This window comes from Hippichthys cyanospilos, chromosome 13 (genome assembly GCF_059441005.1).
Source record: "Hippichthys cyanospilos isolate Australia breed blue-spotted pipefish chromosome 13, RoL_Hcya_1.0, whole genome shotgun sequence".
Classification (NCBI taxonomy): domain Eukaryota; kingdom Metazoa; phylum Chordata; class Actinopteri; order Syngnathiformes; family Syngnathidae; genus Hippichthys; species Hippichthys cyanospilos.
In genome coordinates, this window is record NC_142381.1 from 11,268,891 (window position 1) to 11,288,167 (window position 19,277).

Here is a 19,277-nt window from a genome sequence, read left to right on the forward strand (position 1 = left end):
TTATCAAGCAACAACCTTTTTAAATAGGTATAAAAAATTAAATAAAATTGAAAAAAAAAAAAAACTGGCGCCAAAAGGGTTAAGTCACAACTTTAAAATGAGAAACAAGCGTTGCATCTGGAGTTGCATGTGATGTCAACCGCCTTTGGATTACGCCTTCATCTTCCACCATTAAAGTTAATGACATTTTTTGTGTCTTTACATTAAAAGCTACCAACTTGTTTTAGAACTTTCAAATGTTAATTAAAAATTCCTGGAGAGTTAATGAAGGTTTCATGACTTTGGCAATTTCACCCTGGAATGGATTATTTCCACTTATGTTGTCTTCGATGGAAAAAGCAGGGGCGCGCTGCCTTAACACTTGACTTTTACAGCTCAGGATGCCCATGACCTTTTTGCCTAAGTACAAACATAGCCTCATAATTAGCCCTATGGGGAACACTGGTGTAGATACTTTTAGGTGTATGAACTGTTTTATACTGTATTACCTACTATTGCATACTGTACCTACTGACAGTCTCATGTCGCATATTAAAACATTTAAAAAAGAAATGCATTACATATATCCTACAGTATATATGGAATCCAACCCAGCTCACCAGCATCAGAGGTTTTAGACAATTCATCTTATCTATTTAATAAAATCTAAAAAAAAAAAAAAAAAAAGTCTTGCTATACACAGTTGTTTTGTTAACACCCACACACTCGCTCACACACAAAGGCCCCTCTGATACATTTAAGCCTTGGAATCAATGGGGGTAAACCCACTTGATTGTCACATGCTATTCAGTCCACTCAAACACGCTTGCGTCACTCCAATGTGGTTCCAGATATGAAAAAAAGAAATCACAAGCTGCGAGGACAGCAAATGATTGATGTGTTTGAGGTCCTGTGGTATTCCTAAGGAGATGGCCTCCATGTAGGTGTATTATTCTTCAAGGGTGGCCTGTGACTCTCAGCATCAATATAAGCTATTAGCTCCAAAGGACCACGTCTCCTCACTCAAGCTGACCATGCTGCGAAGGTTGAAATGAAATCAATTGTTCTTGATGAAATATGATCGCTAACACTTTTGTTGGCGATGGTTTCAAGCAGTGACCTACGGTGAGTTTCCAACCTGGCCATTGAGTGGGTATTTAGAGACAAACCCACCTCTTCATAATGTCATCATCTTAAAATTGCAGCCACCACAAATAGTCCGTTGAACATTGCGAGTCTGAGAAATAATTAAGTCTGAAGAATCATTAAAACCAAAACAATATGTTCAAAATGCAGAAGTAGAGGTGTGTTGCTAGGTAGAAAAGTATTGTAAATTATTACAGCATGGCAAGAAAAGAACATTGCTGATCTTCTACTGCTTTCCTGGGACAAGAGCCAAGCCCCCCCCCCAAAAAAAACAAACAAACAAACAAACAAACAAAAAACAGAGGATGAACAACATCATGCCACATGCATCGGTATGTTGCAAAGGCCAACTTCTAAAGAAACAAACTAAATAACACATGGACGACAACGTAACAATCATAGTAAACTTTTATTTTGAAATTGACCATCATAAACATGTTAGCGGTGTGGCTAGCTTGAGTCCTTGCGTCTTTGTTTTCGTTTCTGTTATACCACAAAGCTACCAATATCAACACATTACCATTAAGAAAAAAATATTCAATCACTGATTAATCACTTATTGATTAATCACTTACATAATCAATGACACTGTTTTTGTATGATGCAGCACAAGTCTCCAGCGTTCACCACTAAGTATGCATTGCACGCTGTGCAATGAAACACGTTTAAAATTCAGACAGAATAAATCTGTCTAAATAATGCAAAAGTCTAAATAATGTGAGCCTCCTAAATATCCCTAAAGATGACATATATCAAAAAGAATGATGGGAGGGGGTTACTTTAATATTTCACTTAACTGCAATAAGTATCCATCCATCAATAGTTACTTATGTTTTAGAGAGATATAGAGAGACGGATGAACAGACAGACACATGTCAGCTAGCTAGCTACACAGACAGACGGACACACACACACGCGTCCAGGCTAAATGCTGTGTCCACAGTCATGTCGGACTTGATATATGCATCATTATTGAGATATCCCTTGATGTAACCCATATCAAATTAGCATGACCACAGTGTCAAAGCAGCCTGGTTGTTCATACCTCAGTGGCTCTGTTGCATGCAAATGAAGCTCATGAACTAGTTGACAATCAGCCATAATTGGCTTCACCTAATGCCGCTAACACACATCAACACATTATCATGAATTAGTCATGAATTCAGTTTACAATTACAAGTCACTAAAATCTTTGAGACAGCGTTAAACTCATTTCCATATTACAAAAAAAAAAAAGAAATTGAATTCATTATTTTGCCTCTATTAGCATACAAAATATCGCTTCAACATTTGTACGACTGGAGGTTGGTCCCCCTGGGATGCAGCGAAATGATGGGGATATTAGAAATAAACAATGGGCCGACGGAGAGGCGCATACAAAAGACAAAAGGGATTGAGGGGCATGGTTGGACATAGACAAAAGTGCTTGGAAGGGGATGAAATGCAGGTGTAGGAAAATAAACAAAGCATGAGATGACTACTTATTCATATCAGGGGAGAAAGGAACGGGGGATGAATGGGGACAAAAAGCTGGGGAGACATGAACGTTTTTGGCATCCTCGCAAGGAAGCCCAACGGCCAGTTTAGGTGTAATCATGTCTCACTGGCCTGCTATTGACTGAAGGGGGGGGCGGGGAGGGAGTCGAAGAAACGGGGGAGACAGAGAGGTGATAATTGGCAATATGCTTAGCTGGCAAGAAGCCTGCGACCCACCAAGGCAGGACATACAAACAACACACACACACAAACCGCCTGCGGTGTTACACGCCAGGATGAGCAATAGCTTCTGCAAAGCTCCAGTTCCCACCTTTGCTCACACTCCAACACACAGGTAGATTGACATTCGAGTAAAACCAATCCTGAAGTTCCTCCTGTGGAATACTAATACGGCTGCCCTTGCCAGTTGACCTCTCATAGGCCAAACGGGCTGTCCGTCAAACTAATGGGGCGGAACGCTGGCATATTGCTTTCCCACAATCCCTCAGCGGAGCCAGGACACTCATTTACCTCAGTCAGCCTGTTGCCACGGCAACATTTCAGATGGGTTTGGTGATGGAAACTTGCATGTGTATGCTGTGAGTATACATTCACCTGCCCCAACTTGTTAAACTCACACATTAAGACACAAACCCATAACTACACACACGTTGTTACACCAGCGATGTCACAGGCAAATTTATGTATGCGGGTGAGACACTGACAAGGACTGCCGCTGCGCTCCTTCTCTCATTTCTGCACCCCAAAACCAATCTTCCGCTCTGCCTTCATTTACAATACATGCTCTCTGGTTCATTTTCCAGAAGGCCAAACAGACAAGCCTATCCACCCTCACCCCCCGCAAAAGGAGTAAAAAATTGCGTCAGACTTCCTCTGGTTCATGTTTTGTGTGGTATCCATCGAGAAGAAGAAAAGCATATACGATATAATGTAAGGTGCTCCAGAGTACAGCTCACATAATTTGGGCGAAAACCAACAAAACAAATTAAACAAAAACCAAGACCAAAAACAGTACAGCGCAGGTGTGCCTCCCCAAAAATTGATATACTGTTTTGATACAAAACAACCTCAAGCTGGGTCAAACAAACACCAGTACTGAGTTTTCTTACCCAAATCGGGTTATTTTTGAAGCAGCAGTTGTATGGGCGTGGCCAGGGGGAGAATCCTGGTTTTGATGCTGTACACTGAATAGCAATTTATTGCTAATGGGTGTGGTAGAGTTGAGTCACACAATGGTTGGCATGACTACATTTCATTTTTTCTCGTCCTTCTCCTACTTTGTTTTGGCAGGTGCCATATACTCTTGGTGTATAGGCTTTGTGTCTAGGCTTGGTGTATAGGCTTGGTCTAGGCTTTCGACAAGTCTACCTTGAGAGCCCGAGTCCAAGTCCAGATGAGATCAAGAGCAATGTTCCCTCTAAGGTGCGCTCGTGTGCAATTGCACACTGCTCACATATTCAGCGCAAAAAAATCTATGCTGCATACAAAAACTAAAATGATTTATATATTTCATTCAAATTAATTCATTAGACTTAACTTTTTCTTTAGCATTTTACAGTATAACTTAGTGAGTGACAGGTGTTCAGTCACTGATGTGAAACGGTTCATGCTACGTACCAGGTTACTAGTGAATTAGCTAGTGAACAACAATGCCGCAGAGCGAAAAGACGCAAATACTAACCACGCATCATGTAGAAATGAGCGGGCAGCGCTTTCTAGATGGAATGGCTCTCACAGTACGTGCCAGTAGAAGATGAAGGGGTAAAACTGGGTGAGAGTTTGTGGTTTGCCAAGATAGGTATTGGGTTTACAGAGGGGAAACATTTTGACTGAATGGAAGTTGGACTACCCCAAGTGTCACATTCAGCAGAAAAGTCATTTGAAAGCTGTTGGAATTTTACGACTCAGAACAGAGGGAGGGATAGATTCGCTATTACAGGAGAACGCAAAAGACCAAGAGAAAAGGAACAAGCTGACACTCGAAACAAAATTTGATCCCGAGTCAAAGTTCTCATTGACATTATAGTATTTTACTTGCCATCAAAATGAATGTGTCAATGCTGTCAGTTCAACAAATCCACACTGTGTGGCCACAGCTTGCACAACTGATATTGCTCAAAGTTGTTCTCACTGCGCTCAGACAGAATTTGTCTCTGCCCAGACCCATGAAAAATTACTGGGAACATTGATCAAGATCAATTCTTGTTTTCTAACCACAAAATAAAAGACATTTTATTGGGGTCAACACTCAACGATGTTTGGTAAAAACAAATTTTATAACACTGCTGTTAACTGACACGACAAAAAAAGCATAGCGTACACTTGACGTAGCTTCGCCGCTCACAGTCAGGTGAACCAATCTGATGGCTATTTTGAACATGAACTCTCTTCTGAAGGAGGACGTTAATTTTCAGGAATACAACCATAGTTGCAGTCTAAACGGGCAAGTCCAAAAAACCTGAATCAAATGCCAGGATGCAAGTCAAGTCTGAAAGAAGAAAAAAAAAAAACTTGAGTCTGAATCCAGACTCGAGTACTACAGCTTTGACTGCCACCTTCCTTAGCAAGCAACAACGCCACCACCGGCAGTAATGCAGGATTCCTTTGTCAAATACTTTTGGTGCAATCGATACAATATTGGAAGAGGGATTTTAGGTGGCAGGTCGAACTCTAATTTTCCATCCATCCATCCATCCATTTTCTATAGCCCCTTATCCCCACAGAGGTCGCAGGCTTGCTGGCGCCTATCTCAGCTGGCTTCGGGCAGTAGGCGGGGGACACCCTGAACTGGTTGCCAGTCATTCGCTGGGCACACAGGCGAACGACCAATCACGCGCCCAATCACACCTAAGGACAATTTAGTATATCCAATTCACCTGCCATGCATGTTTTTGGGGAGTGGGAGGAAGTCGAGTGCCCGGAGAGAACCCACGCAGGCTCGGGGAGAACATGCAATCTCCATACAATTATCACCTGTCATTGAGCCATCCAAACCATAAAAAAGCATGACGTAACCACCTGAACAAGAAAACCCTAACCCTGAAAAAAAAGCAAAACCAGTCATGCAGGAAGTCCTGACTTACCGACTAATTTCCATCTTGAGCACTTTGTCCGTTCTGACCACAAAGTTGACTCTCAGATTAAAAAAAAAAAAAAATGCAGAAATAAGTGTGGTGTATCTGATCAGGAGGTTATTACTGCAATACAGCAGCTCACAAGAGGAGGCTGAGCATGGTGGTGGGTTGAACAGGTGATTTGCTGCAAGTCTGACTACAGATATATTTGTGTAGTAAAGATTGAAGATGGGGATCTGGATTAGTTCCCTATCCCAATAAAACCCTCCAATGCTTTATGCATGTTAAATGAGTCAAGAGAAGATTACCAACCAGGAAATGCAAGTAAGCGCCCGTGGCAATGTAAAGGTACTGGCATCACCGTGCTTCAAGTGATTTGTGACTTGTGACAGCTCGTTGGTTTACTTGAAAACAGTATAACTGAAATATCTACAAAGCTCATCTAATTTGTGCCCTATATGTGCAGTATGGGACTAATTCTGACTACAAACCAAGGTACAGCAACACCCTGGCTGTCCAAAGACATGATTGCTTTAAAAATCAGGTCATTTTCAACTAATCCATCCAAGAGTTCGGACTGCTGAAAGTAAAACTCTGCAAAGACTGCTTTAAATAAATAAATGCCTTTGAGGAAAGGATCACTGGGGGTGGAAGTGTGACTTCATGTTGCTCGGATTAAAACTTCAAAAAGTGAAAAGCCCTCCATGGTGGATGCTGAACTGAATAACTCTTAGCAAAGTTCACCCACCATCCTGGTGGAGGTCTCTGCGTTACTAATATTTTGGTAACAAGATACACAGAAGGAGATTTGACTGAAGGTTCTATAGTTGCTGATCCGTGTCAGTGTTGTATATACTAGGGCTTGCAAAAGAAGTTGACCAAATCCGGTAAGACAGCTTTAAAAATAGGTCAAAATATCTTTCTCCGTTTTCCAACAGGGAGAAAGACTCCCCCCCAAAAAAAAACAAGGATAGCAGAAGTTTGGGATCATTTTCAATAAAAAAAAAGACAAAAAAATATGTATATATTTACCAAATGGTAGTTAGCATTTGTTCACCTTAAACGTAATCGCAAGTGCACTAATGCTAATCATGATTGATAAACGGTTATCACGCAAACTTACATAGAATAAATAATGGGTAGTCATAGCCACTCCCAATAACAAAAAATGATTAGTTATATCAGCTTGATTCAACTCACGTTCTTGTTTTTCTATGGTTGATTCAGTGGAATAATTGATAGGATATTTGGTTTAAAAAGATTATATAGTGACAGCCCTTTTGGATACACAACACCAACTGAGAGAACAAAAATATTAATTATTTTTCAGGAGTTTAAAAGGTGCTGCCATCTTGCCCAAAGTCAACTGAGATAGGTTGACCCTGACGGGGATAAGCAGTATAGAAAACGAACGGATAGATAACTGAGATCCGAGTGTATGTTCCCACAACAGGGGGATTATGCTCCTCAATCTTCCTGATCTTGTAATCTCCAGGACATGGTGAAAATCGTCCCAAGCGCCCTGTGAGTCTTCTGCAGGGGTCGCGATGCTCGTAGAGGCTACATGTTTTGTGAAGCATGAACCTCTGGATATCAAGGGTGCGCTAGTTTGGCATATCTGAGTCGTAACTCTAAATGAACAAATACTTTTCATTCCTCAACTCAGTAAAAAAAAAAAAAAAAAGACATTGGAACGAGACTGCATTAGGGTACAATTACCGCAGTAACGCTCAGAACCGTTTGAGTTGCCATAGTGTGCAGCAGGTGAGTGTTTACAATTTTAAAGTGTTTGTAGCTGGATCTGATTAAAAATCCAATGCTCACTCAGCTTCAAGACCTTCAGTCCTTCAGTCCTGCCAAGTGCTCTGTGTCAGAGCCGTTTCTTTTGTCTCGAAATGTCGTACCCAGTGAGTCATTTATTTCTTCCGTCTGCTGCTTGCTGCTAAGCAGCTACAAGACAATGGCAGTCTAAACAAGCTAACATGATGGCCCAGTTGTAGGCGAAAAAAAGAATATCAATGATTTCCCGGAAACATGCTATATAATTTGGTGCCATTCAAAGACCTGCGTAACAGAATTGTTTCCTGTGGTATTGTAAAGACAAACGACCTTATCATTTCTGCTTTGTGGAGTATTTCACCAAAGATTGCAAACCTCAAAGCATTTCAATGCAGCACATGTGCTTGGGATAAATATCGACATACGGTGACCTAGAAGATGAAGCAAATATAAACTTCAAAGTGAGCATTCTTGCCCCAGAATCATAGATGGTTTTCATTCAATACAAAAAAAGACAGTGACATGTATACAGTACATTCTGAAAATAGTATCCAAAAATAACCACAGCTATCTTTAAGCTATTTACCTCTGCATATAATGAGAATAGCAAAAATGGATGGATAAAATTCATGGCAGGGCAGTTTTATTGATGACGTGACATTATTTAATACTAAAGTACGGAACGGCATAACTGACTAGTAGGTTAAAATAAAATTAAAATGATGTTCCTTTTTACGCGAGGGTGAAAAAAGTCCAGTAACAGTGATTTACACATTTCCATGGAGTAATGTTCCTCGACGCTCACAGCCAAGAAAGTTGATAGCAGGCACAGCGAACATAAGGCTTCCTTTTGGCACAATAAAGTTTTTACTTGGGATGTAACTACTCCTTGTAGTGCTTTAAAGGTTTAGTAAAGTAATGCTGAGCCCACGTGGTTGTATAAACTAAAAATGAATGATGGCTCCACTCTGCTGCAGTCGCACTGGAGGGATCGGCAGACACTGCTATAAGGCTAAGGTTTGTCATGTCCGGTCCAGTCCCTATTTTCAAATAGAGGCTTACACATAACTGTAGTTACACAAGTGGACAAAACTGTTGGTACCGCTCGCCAAAGGTGGTCAGTCAATCAACTTGAATCTGAAACGCAATGAAAATGAATCAATGAAATCCAGATAATTGCTTTGGAATTGTGCTTCGACAGAATTATTATTGAAAACAAACGGTCAAAAGATTGAAAATATTTTGACTATAGGACATGTTCAATCTAAGTTGCGTCCTCTAATTAGAATCACATGTGTCTTTAGACTTCTGATTTGTCAGAATATTTAAGGGGTGACAGGTAGTCACTGTGCTGTTTGGTTAGATGCTGTAATCCAACATTTAAGTATTTAAGTACACAATGAAATTCTTATTCTGCTCACATCCCCGAGCAATCGAGCAAATAATAAAGTAGGCAATAAAACCGAAAAAAAACTGCACAATGAAATTCTTACCCTGTTCACTTCCCCGAGCAGACTACATTCCACAATTGAGCAAATAATAAAGTAGGCAATACAACAGAAGGAAGAAGTTTTCCCAGAGATTAGAAAGAGTTGTTGATTAATTAAACCTAGTGTTGTCAAACAAGATTTTAACTCATTAATTGCAACACTTTCTACAATTATGTTATTTTCATTTTTCAACTACCATTTTCTACAAAGCTTCTAACGGGATTTTTTTTTTCTTCATTTTCTATCACCGCTTATGCTCACAAGGGTCGTGGGCTTGCTGGTGCCTATCCAGCTGGCTTCAGGCAGTAGGCAGGGCACCCTGAACTGGCTGCCAGCTACTCGCAGGGCACACAGAGACCGACAACCATTCACACACAAAATCACACTGAAGGACGTGCTATTCACTGCGCCACCGAGCTGCCACAAGAGATATTTACTTGAGTAACAGCTTGAAATTAAGGTGAAAGTCATCAAATAAAAAATATTTTGTTTCAAAGACTTCTAATGGATTATTTTAATTATTCACATTTTTTTCCGGCAAAATAGAAGTGTTACACAAAACAAAACAAAAAAAATGTCCTCGTTTACAGGCACTTCATCTTAATGACTGATGAAAAATTTTTTTTAATAAGGTTTCACAATTACGTATGTAGATTTAGTTCTTTTTACATAGAGGTCACCTGGGTAGGGTGCTTTGTGCAAATCGTGCACATTTTTTATTATTTCAATTCTCCATTGAGCAACATTTAAAGTAAATACATAAATGTCAATCATTGACCGTCTTTGTGCCGGTGACTCTCCTTCAAGTTTGGTTGAAAAGTTAGCAGGCTTCAGCAGCCACAGGAAGTGAATAGAATTAAGTTGTTTTTTTATGCTTTACAAAACACAAATTAATCTCAATCCAAAAAATAAATAAAGTAAAATAATTATCTTTTTGGTCCCCCGTGTATCAAAATTTTGCATTTTTTTCTTAACTTACATGGAATGAATGGATCCTTTTTTCCATTAGTTCATATTATATATATTTTGGATAAAACACATACGATGAAATACAAATAAACAAACAAATAAATACTGTGAAACTTAACATTTTGTGTGCTTCTGTGTCAAGGTAAAACATGTAAAAACATCACATAAACTATTCAAAAAAACTGCTTAAAAAATGGGGATCTCACAACCAAAAACAATCTTTTAAAATCCCAAACATTAGGCCTTATGGAAAGATATTTAGGGAATATTTTTTGGAAGAAAAAAAAATCCTCCGTTATGTTCTCTATAAACAAGATGCAAATAATTGGTTTGGGTGTGATAGGGTGTGATTAAACATACAGAGAGGTCAAGCAGTCAAAAGTTAATATATTTGTTGTTCAGCTATTTCCAACATTTTAAACTGGTTAATAAAAAAATGTGTTGCTACAACTAGCATGCGCAGCTTAGAAGATTTTAGCTGCCTTGCCTGGTGCGCGGAGAGCCGAACCCCCTAATAAACACCTCACCCCCATAAGATGCATTGTCCTCTTGGTAATTGAGGACGTAGCATTTATGAGGACACTATATCTGTGATGCAAAAATCTCCCCTCATGCCCCAACGTCTGAAATCCGCCTAGTATTACAGGCGTCTAACAGATCTTTAAAATAAAAACAAATCTCTCTATCTGCATGTGTCTTTTTTTCTTTCACTCACAATGTACAACCGCGGTGCCGTAAATTGTGAATTAGTGTGCGGACACAGACTGTCGGCGCCCTTTCTTTATGTGGCACAATGAAAAAAGTCAAAGCCCACAGGCAGGCTGCTCATGCACAAGCGTGCGACACTGGCCTGTCATATAATTAATGTATTCATCCCAGTGCGAGTGCCCCCTTAATCCACAATTTACAGCAGTGCAAAGATGAACAATGCATAAGCAGTCTACGCAGTACGAAGGGATGGGAATTAATGAAAATTTAGCAATTCTGATTCTACTTTCAACTATTTCATGAATTCTAACAGGGTGAGAAAATTAAATAATACATATCAATGACGTCATTTCCCTAAGGTGTGACTGTGAGTGGGAATGCTTGTTTGTGTGCGCCCAGCGACTGGCTAGCAACCAGTTCACGGGGTCCAGGCACCAGCAAGCCAGCAACGATAGGGAGGAATAAGCAGATAAAAAAAATGGATGGATGGATTCCCTATTCCACACCACATTATATTTTTTCATCGTTCATTGTTAAATTTGACTTAAAGTGAGCAGATATAACTATTCATTATTTCTTGTATTCTATACGAATGTTTAGATACCTACAAAATTTCTCAGTGCTAATCGGTTGGCAAACGCAATTAGCATTAGCGCACTAATAATTATCATTTAAGGTCAGCAAACGCTCGCTACCATTTAGGTCACACCTACAAGGTCTGGTATGTACGTTACGTAATAGTCTAGTTAAAGTCGCTTACAGTCAATGCTTCGACAATATTCTCTGAACAAACTTGAACGTGAAGCTGCTTAAGGGTCAATAACTTCCTGTTCCGCATCTTAGTCTTCCTCTTCTCGATGAGGAGATTGATCGAATGCACTCTATTGGTTCAAACCCATGCACTAGTTCCACCAAGACAAGCAATCGCGCCATATGTCAAGAAAGTATTTGAAGAAGTGTTAAGTTTTTAAAAGTACTGCTTTATTTTTGTCCGTCTTGTTTTAATAAGAAATGATTCTAAATTTGTGCTAGTCGCTTTTTAGGTTGGAGTCTTTTCCCTTGCCGCCACTGCAACATTATGTATGTCTGTAAGAAAGATCTGGTTCATGGTTCGGTTGAGCTTTGAAACGGATATTTTTAATCAACTTATTTTGAAGTGGACCGACCAAACTTGGTCGATTTTTTTTTTTTTTTTTTTTACCCTAGTAATTAAAAAAAAATAAGTTAGCTAATCATCCGTTTCAGCACGAACTGTACTGATTTCCATCTCACAGCAAATGTTAGGGCAAATGTGGAGTCCATTTGTTTATGTGCGACAAATCACGGTGTTTTCGGTAAAGCTCTGGTTTGTACAACCAGTGGGCACCAGAGCTTTCTACCGAGCTTCACAAAGCAATCAACTAGCAAAAGACTGAAAAGAGTGATAAGCTAGTGACTAAATGAGCATTTGCACCTTGTGGACATGGAAAAAAGGTTCATTTTCTGCCCTTGAGTTTGCTTGTTCACATGCAGCCAGACCCTCCTCTCGGCTGCAGTGTCAAAATAATGCTCGCAGGTGCGGCTTGTTGTCAACGGCTGTTTACCGGCTTGCCACAAGATTACGCCGAGTGCTTGAAGGCCCAATGTTGTCTCAACTCTGGAGAAAATGACATTGCAGCGAATAAGAAAGCTTTGCTTTCGGTTCCTGCCTGCTCACCCAGTGGTGACATACGCCAAATGATTATTGGGGGGGGGTTTGGTTGGCCACCCGGGTCTGCCCGTGCATCCGTCTGTCCCCGGTGGCTGCATTGCGAACACAAATCGGACCTTGATTCCGTTGTCATCATCCCTTTGTTCACTCCAGTCCTTCCTTTTTGTTCCATTCTTCGCCCCTGCCTAATTAACACCTACCACAAACTCGATCTGCCTTTGCAGCCCCCCAAGGACAGTAGGTGGAGTAAGAGATAGAGAGAGAGAGTAAAACAAATAGGCTACGAAAGCAAAGCGAGAAATCAAATTTTGACTGAGTGATGCGCGGACATACAGTGGAGTCAAACAGGAGTCTCCTCTGGCCAAATTAAAACAGATGTGGCGGTCAAGTGTAAAAGCACCTAAATGTGAGAATAACAACAGCGAAGAATATAAACAAGTTTAATGAATTCACACAGCGCAAATGAAGTGTATGTGGGTTAGTGCGCATGTTCATGTTGGTGAGTGCGCATGTTCATGTTCGTGTGTAGGCCTCTAGAAACCATCTGTCTCCATGGACCCATCAGGGACTTTGAGGACGACATCAAACGACGCCACTGAAGTGCATCTATGTGCATGTACGTGTGAGCCCCCAAATAGACTGTTGTTCATTTTTATGGCTCTAGGCCTGGCTGGTACGTATATATCAGGGAGAGTTCTTTATGTGTGTGTGTGTGTGTGTGTGTATATATGAAGACTTACAGCTTCAAACGCTCAGACGCTGGACCGAGTGGAGCATGCAGATGAGGGAGCTCACACATACTGTACAAGGGTTATTATAGCTTAGGATTTTTCATCACAATGAGTTTGTAACACTTAAGATTCCAAAATATTCTAAATTCCTTCGAATGTAATTAACTTTTAGATCATTTTTGCATATTCTTTTTGTGAAAAACCTTCATTTTGATTTTTTAAAGTTAGTATTAGTTATAGAAGCTTTGTCAAAATAACAGAATGATTGCAATTAATTAAGCAAAGTCATAGTTAATGGCAAATTTAATTAACAGTAAATTCAACATTAAAAAATGAAAAAACACCCTGAAGGCAGCTTTGATAAATGTAGAGTGACGACAATCACACGCCCACACACACGCAGAGTGCCATTCTTTGTAAGAAGGCGCTTGCTTACCACAGAAGCAGCTCAAGTTTAGCCTACCACATACGGTAAATGCAAAGCACTCAGTGTGGACTATAGCCACAGCTATAATAATACATTCATAAAATGATAATGTAATGTGATGGCGCTAAATTCTAGTTTTTATATGTGGTGTATTTGTATTGTGCAAATTGGAAAAAAGTCACTAAGTACTGTGTAAAAGAGCTCAACAAGACAGATTTTTTTTAGGCTGATAGCGATATTTGGAAAAGAAAAACAATTCGATAACTGATGAATCGTCGTTTTTTTTGGAAGTTTGATTCGGTGCTTTATTTTGTTTACACATCACTAGAAAAGTCAAGCAACATCTGCAAAAGTATTAACCAGTTTCTAATGATTTTAAAGAGCTAATATTGGTAGATTATCGTTCGGGTTCCTAAATGACTGTTCGGAATTCTTCTACTGTGTAAGACTGAACACATTTAGTTTTATGTTGCTATTTTAAAGCACTCAGTATTTAGTATTTACCAAACAACTTCTGGACATATTAATTTCAGGTGTGTTATTGCACAATTTTACCAAGATACCATGATGAACAAACACACTGTCAAAGGGGAAGTCTAACTGCGGAAGTCTCACCAAACAGCCATCGCGCAACATTGCGGCGTTAGAAGAGCAGATTTATTACAGGTATCGATTAACCAGAGATGCCCGACATTACGCACACGTCGCAAAGCACTGAGTCGACAATACACTGAAAAATGGCTGTTTATACCCACAACACTCCACATCCATTAATGACTATCGACTGCGCGCACCCTCGAGCTGAAAGACGGACAGCAGAGAACAGAATGCCACCAAACACATCCTGAGACTCAACTTTGCAGAATCCACAAATGAAAAGATGAACAATGTCAAACGATTCGGTGCCCACGATGACGTGCTTCCACCACGAACCCAATCGGACATAAAACAAACACTTGAGACGATTTATGACTTAAACAAACAGTTGAGACGAGTTATGACTTACCTCCACCTCCTCCGAGCAGAGTCTGGTTGGCTGAAACACAGACAAGGAGAACCAATTACCATTAATCGTCATACAAGTCCATTCATCAAAATAATAGCAAACAAATCATAGATCAAAGCATCTTTGGAGTTTAATCGTGCAACAAAGCTATCAGGAGCCTGGATCTTAAGTGTGTTTTATCAAATGTAGAAACACAAAATGTATTAATTTATATTTACTTCAAAGTTGAGTTAAATTACACTGGAAAAATATATCTATGGATATATTAGTGTCGCTACAGCTGTTTTCCAACCACCACTGACCCAAGGCACTCATTTTATATGATCAAATCTCACACCAGACAACCCAGCAAAACTGCCACAAAGAAATGTATTTAGAATGTTATTTTTTGAATTGGGGGGGGGACATTGAAAACGCTGTCGTCCAGTGAAATTCGGCATTGTAAAGCAGCGCAAAGACTAACAGCTACCTAGATGGTGCTGTCGCATTGCATTGGCTTTGCAATCGGCATAGCTTTTGAGTAGAAGACAAAGATTAGGGGGACAATCTCAAATTGTCATGTGAATTTTGAGGGAGTGAAATGTCAACACATTGCGCCTAACACGCAAACAGAGCATGTTTATGCATGCTATAAAAAGTTATTCTTAACCTTTATAATCCTCCGATTCTCAGAATCCTCAGTCCACAGTGCTGTGTTTTTTTTTTTTTTTAACATAGTGATAAAATTAAATCACCAAGAACTGCTAGTGTAATTTAGCACCTAATAAGAAGCAGCAGGCTCTTCGTCCCTTCGCTGAGTACTGAGCAGCAACGTGCAATATGAGCTGAAAAGGTTTATGAATAAACTCACGCTGGGCACACGTGTTGGAAAAACAAACAACTTGGTACCCAGTAATAGGCAAACAATATTCAGTTTATACAAAGGTTGTACGAGTAGCCACACTGTGGCGTTTTCATCTAAATAACATAAAACCAATTTTGTCAACGACACAGGTAGGGCTTTTGCCCGAATTAAGCCATTGAAGGTTTGAGACTAGTGACTCCACTGCCTGAAGTAAATTATGTCCTCGCTTCAAAACAAATTCTATGCGCATGGAGTGTAATTTTCCATCATAAGACTTGCTGTAGCGCATCCCTAACCAAAATCTTAATTTGCCGTCTTGCTTGTGAATTAAATTTGATACGCTGTGACAATTACAGACAAATGTTAAGTGGATAATCTCTCCACATGGGACGGTGGAGTGTAAACTCATAAGGGAGCCCCCTGGTTTGAGTCACTTTGCCAGAAGGCCTCCTGCCAGATGTGCCTGATGCATCAGACAAGTTAGTTCAAAAGACAAAATCCCACCACTGTCTGTATTCATCAAAACGACTCCTCTTTTTATCAGGGTCACCATCCCCCGATGCCTCATTAATTTTATTAACGCTTCATTTTTCCCCCCCGCACATCATGCTTAGGCGCTGTAATTTGTGGCTTGATTTGGAGGGAATGGACGGAATTTATTGTGACGGCTTGACAATACTGTATTTCAGGTCCAGTCTCATCTGGAGCAGCTACGTAGATCCAGTCAAGTACGGCTAAAGCTAAAGTAAAGCATAAAATCGTCATATTTAGTGCCCCATTCATGCATTAATTTATCATAGTCATAGAAAGCTTGACGAAAGTAGAATGAGAATTCAAAATATATATATTAACATGAACAAAAGGTGCATTAACTACACATTAGTGGCAAACAGGTGCTGCGTCAATAAAAGTGTGAATCGTAGGAAAATTAGTGCAATTAAATTAATGGAGTTTGGGGTATAATATTTATTTAATTACTTATTTTAAAATCCGCTGGTAAATAATAAATTCAACCGAATCGTTTGAGATTTCAACAAAATGTGTTTATTCAGCCAAAGTTCATGTCCAAAACAAGTGTATTATTATGTCATTATTGTATTGTGCTGAAACTTGAATAACTTGACTAAAAGTAAGCTTTTGCATAGAATGTAAAAAAAAAACATGGGAGAGATCATTGTTTTCCCCAGAAGGGTTAAAATGCTTGGGAAACAGGACACGTATCCTCACTAGGGTTGAAAACATGATTAATTGTTGCAGAAAGTAAGGTCTAATTGAAATAATATGCAATATAACAATTAAGGAGTTGAAATTGAATTGAATGGCAACGGAAACATCTATAAAATACCATTCATTTCCATCAAATAACATGTAATATTTCCTTTTACAACCAATTCGCAAACTCCATATATGTAGCATTAATATGTGTCTGTGGACACACACTCAATTAGTTCCTCACTAAACTCACCAAACCATGCCAGTTTAAAAAATAATAATAATCAATATGTACACTGTGGCAAGCAGATAGTTATTCCTCCTAAGCATGCTTTTTCAAAACGACATTAAAGCTTTATGAACTGCCATTTTTGGAGGTCTGCGTTCTTACAGAGAAACATGCACTTTCATTCTGTAGCCTGCGTATGGCTTATTATTAGCGCAACACCTAAAAGGAATCATCATGGCCATTTTATGAAGCGACAGCTATCTTATCGTCAAGGTGGTGTGAATAGGAGAATATTTGCATGCATGGTTGAATTCTACATTCTCTATGCCATTCTTCAGAACCCACTGCCATTTAGCCGAAATATATCCAGGCTGAAGAGCCTTCAAGGACAGAGTGCCTGAAGATTATTCACATACGGACAGTTCACAGCAATGTGCAACTTGCAGTCGTCTCACAAAAGGCAATCTGGACATATGTGCCAAGAGGAGGTAATGATGAAAAGATTGAAGCAGATTATTCTCAGTTAACGCCAGAAACAGTCATTACAGAGCTCTTCCTACAGGCATCACATTCAGATTCAGCCCATATTCATCCAGAGGTATTTCACTAGAGATATATATTCAAAGATTGACCTCACAGTTGACTTCATTTCCTTGGAAAATCCATCCATCCATCCATCCATCCATCCATCCATCCATCCATCCATCCATCCATCCATCCATCCATCCATCCATCCATCCATCCATCCATCCATGTACTAGAATTAATCATTTCAGCCCTAAATCATTTACCCTATTGTTTTACATAGGTTTTTTTTCACTGTGTTCGGTTGAAGCAAGTTGGGCATTGACCTTTACCTGATTTCCTCAGTCATCTCTAATTGATTGATTCCTGGATACCGCATTGAATTTAATACTATAGTCTGTTCAATCATCAATGGCCGCCGCGCGTGCAGAAAAGCGTGAGGCAGAATCTGCCTGGGAGTCTCGGGGGCGAAAACAAAGCAACCAAACAGTAATGCAGGACACACATACTGTACATTAAAATCAAATGCAGACATTGTCGGTGGGTAACCATGGCAATGCTAAAGCCCTAAGGTTTGTTACTGAAACCTACTTAATTAGACAGAGGGAGAAACACCGATCGATGCGTTTGAGAAGGGGAACGCAGCATCAAATGAAATCCATGTGTAGTTTCATGTACAGCCAACACATTAAAAAAGTAGCATGCAACTGCTACACTTATGCAGTTTTTCTTCTTTAGCGAGAGTAATCGGGGTAGCTTATAGCGCAGCGGCTAAATAAAGCGTGCTAACGTCTGCTGCCAAGGCACACCAATTATCGCATCAGGGTGATAAGTTATACATCTGGCGGGGGAGCGGGTAGGGGAGGAGAGGTGTCGGGGGACGGGGCGGGCGGGGGAGGCGCGCGAGCCAGCGCGTGAACTGGAGAGAGATGAAGTGAAAGTGAGTTGAGAGTGGAGAGAGGAAGACACAGGACTAAATTTGCCTGGAACATAAAACAACAAGATGGAGTGTATTTCTTTCTCGGGAGGTAAGTAATCTCTGTGAGGGAGGCGGGGGGTGCAGAGGAAGAGGAGAAAGGGGATGAAGGGCTGGAGGGGGTTGAGAGATTGATGCCTCAGTGAAGGACACAAGCTAAATACTTTAAACATGGTAGGACAGAAGATGTTGACTTGACAAAGAGGACATAAGAGGACAAAGCCTCTTCCCGCCAATGAGTGTGTCTGTGTGAGTATGTGTTAGCGTGTGTATGACTAGTGGATTAAATTAGGAATAATGATGATGATTATTAAAAAAGAAAAAGAAAAAAAAAGGCTCCAATCTCCTGAAGACAAAGCTTGATTCGAGCAGCATTTTCTTTTAGCAATTCTGTAGCCCTCCATCTTATTTTCCTCCCTCTGCCTCCCTCTTATTCCCAAAGCCCCAATGCAACTTGTTTGTGTATTCCTTCCTCTGCCTGCTGCTTCCTGCTCGCTCCATGACTCCGCGGCCAAACCGCCACTATACTTTTTTGACACCTTTCCTCTGGAGCTATCATTGAAATGACAATGTCAATCAATCATGGCAAAGTGCCCTTCAGGGGGGAAAAATGAGAATGCTAATGACATGCTGTTACACTTTTAATTAAGGTTAATTAAGAGCAACGGTGTCATGGGATTGACTTCTTTTTTGCATTAAGTGAAGAAAAGTCAATGAATGTGTGCAAAGTATTTACTTTTGACTGTGCATTAGCTGATTTCTGCTCCACTTAATGGAAACTAGGCCCAGATGAATGAATTCTATAAAACACATTGATGTACGCTTTTCATTTACAGAGGGTGATTGGTTTATATTTAGTCAATTTTGTATGTCTTTATGGGTTGTTAATAAAACTACTATTTTTACTGCAGAAAGAAATAAAAAGCATGGGCCGTCAGCATAGTGAAAATGTGTAAATAATTAACTTTCTTTGAAATGCTGTACTGTACTGTAAA

General features: G+C 39.9%; 1 protein-coding gene across 5 annotated transcripts in view; it reads right to left on the reverse strand.

The window, feature by feature from the left end:
• The window catches only part of macrod1 (mono-ADP ribosylhydrolase 1), a 129,148-nt gene that overhangs the window by 32,938 nt on the left and 76,933 nt on the right, over positions 1 to 19,277 (reverse strand). For all 5 annotated transcript variants that reach the window (XM_088431082.1, XM_088431079.1, XM_088431077.1 and 2 more), the window contains one exon: positions 14,497 to 14,526. In XM_088431082.1, coding sequence (XP_088287208.1) covers positions 14,497 to 14,526 — 30 coding nt within the window. The remainder of the gene's footprint in view (positions 1 to 14,496; positions 14,527 to 19,277) is intronic.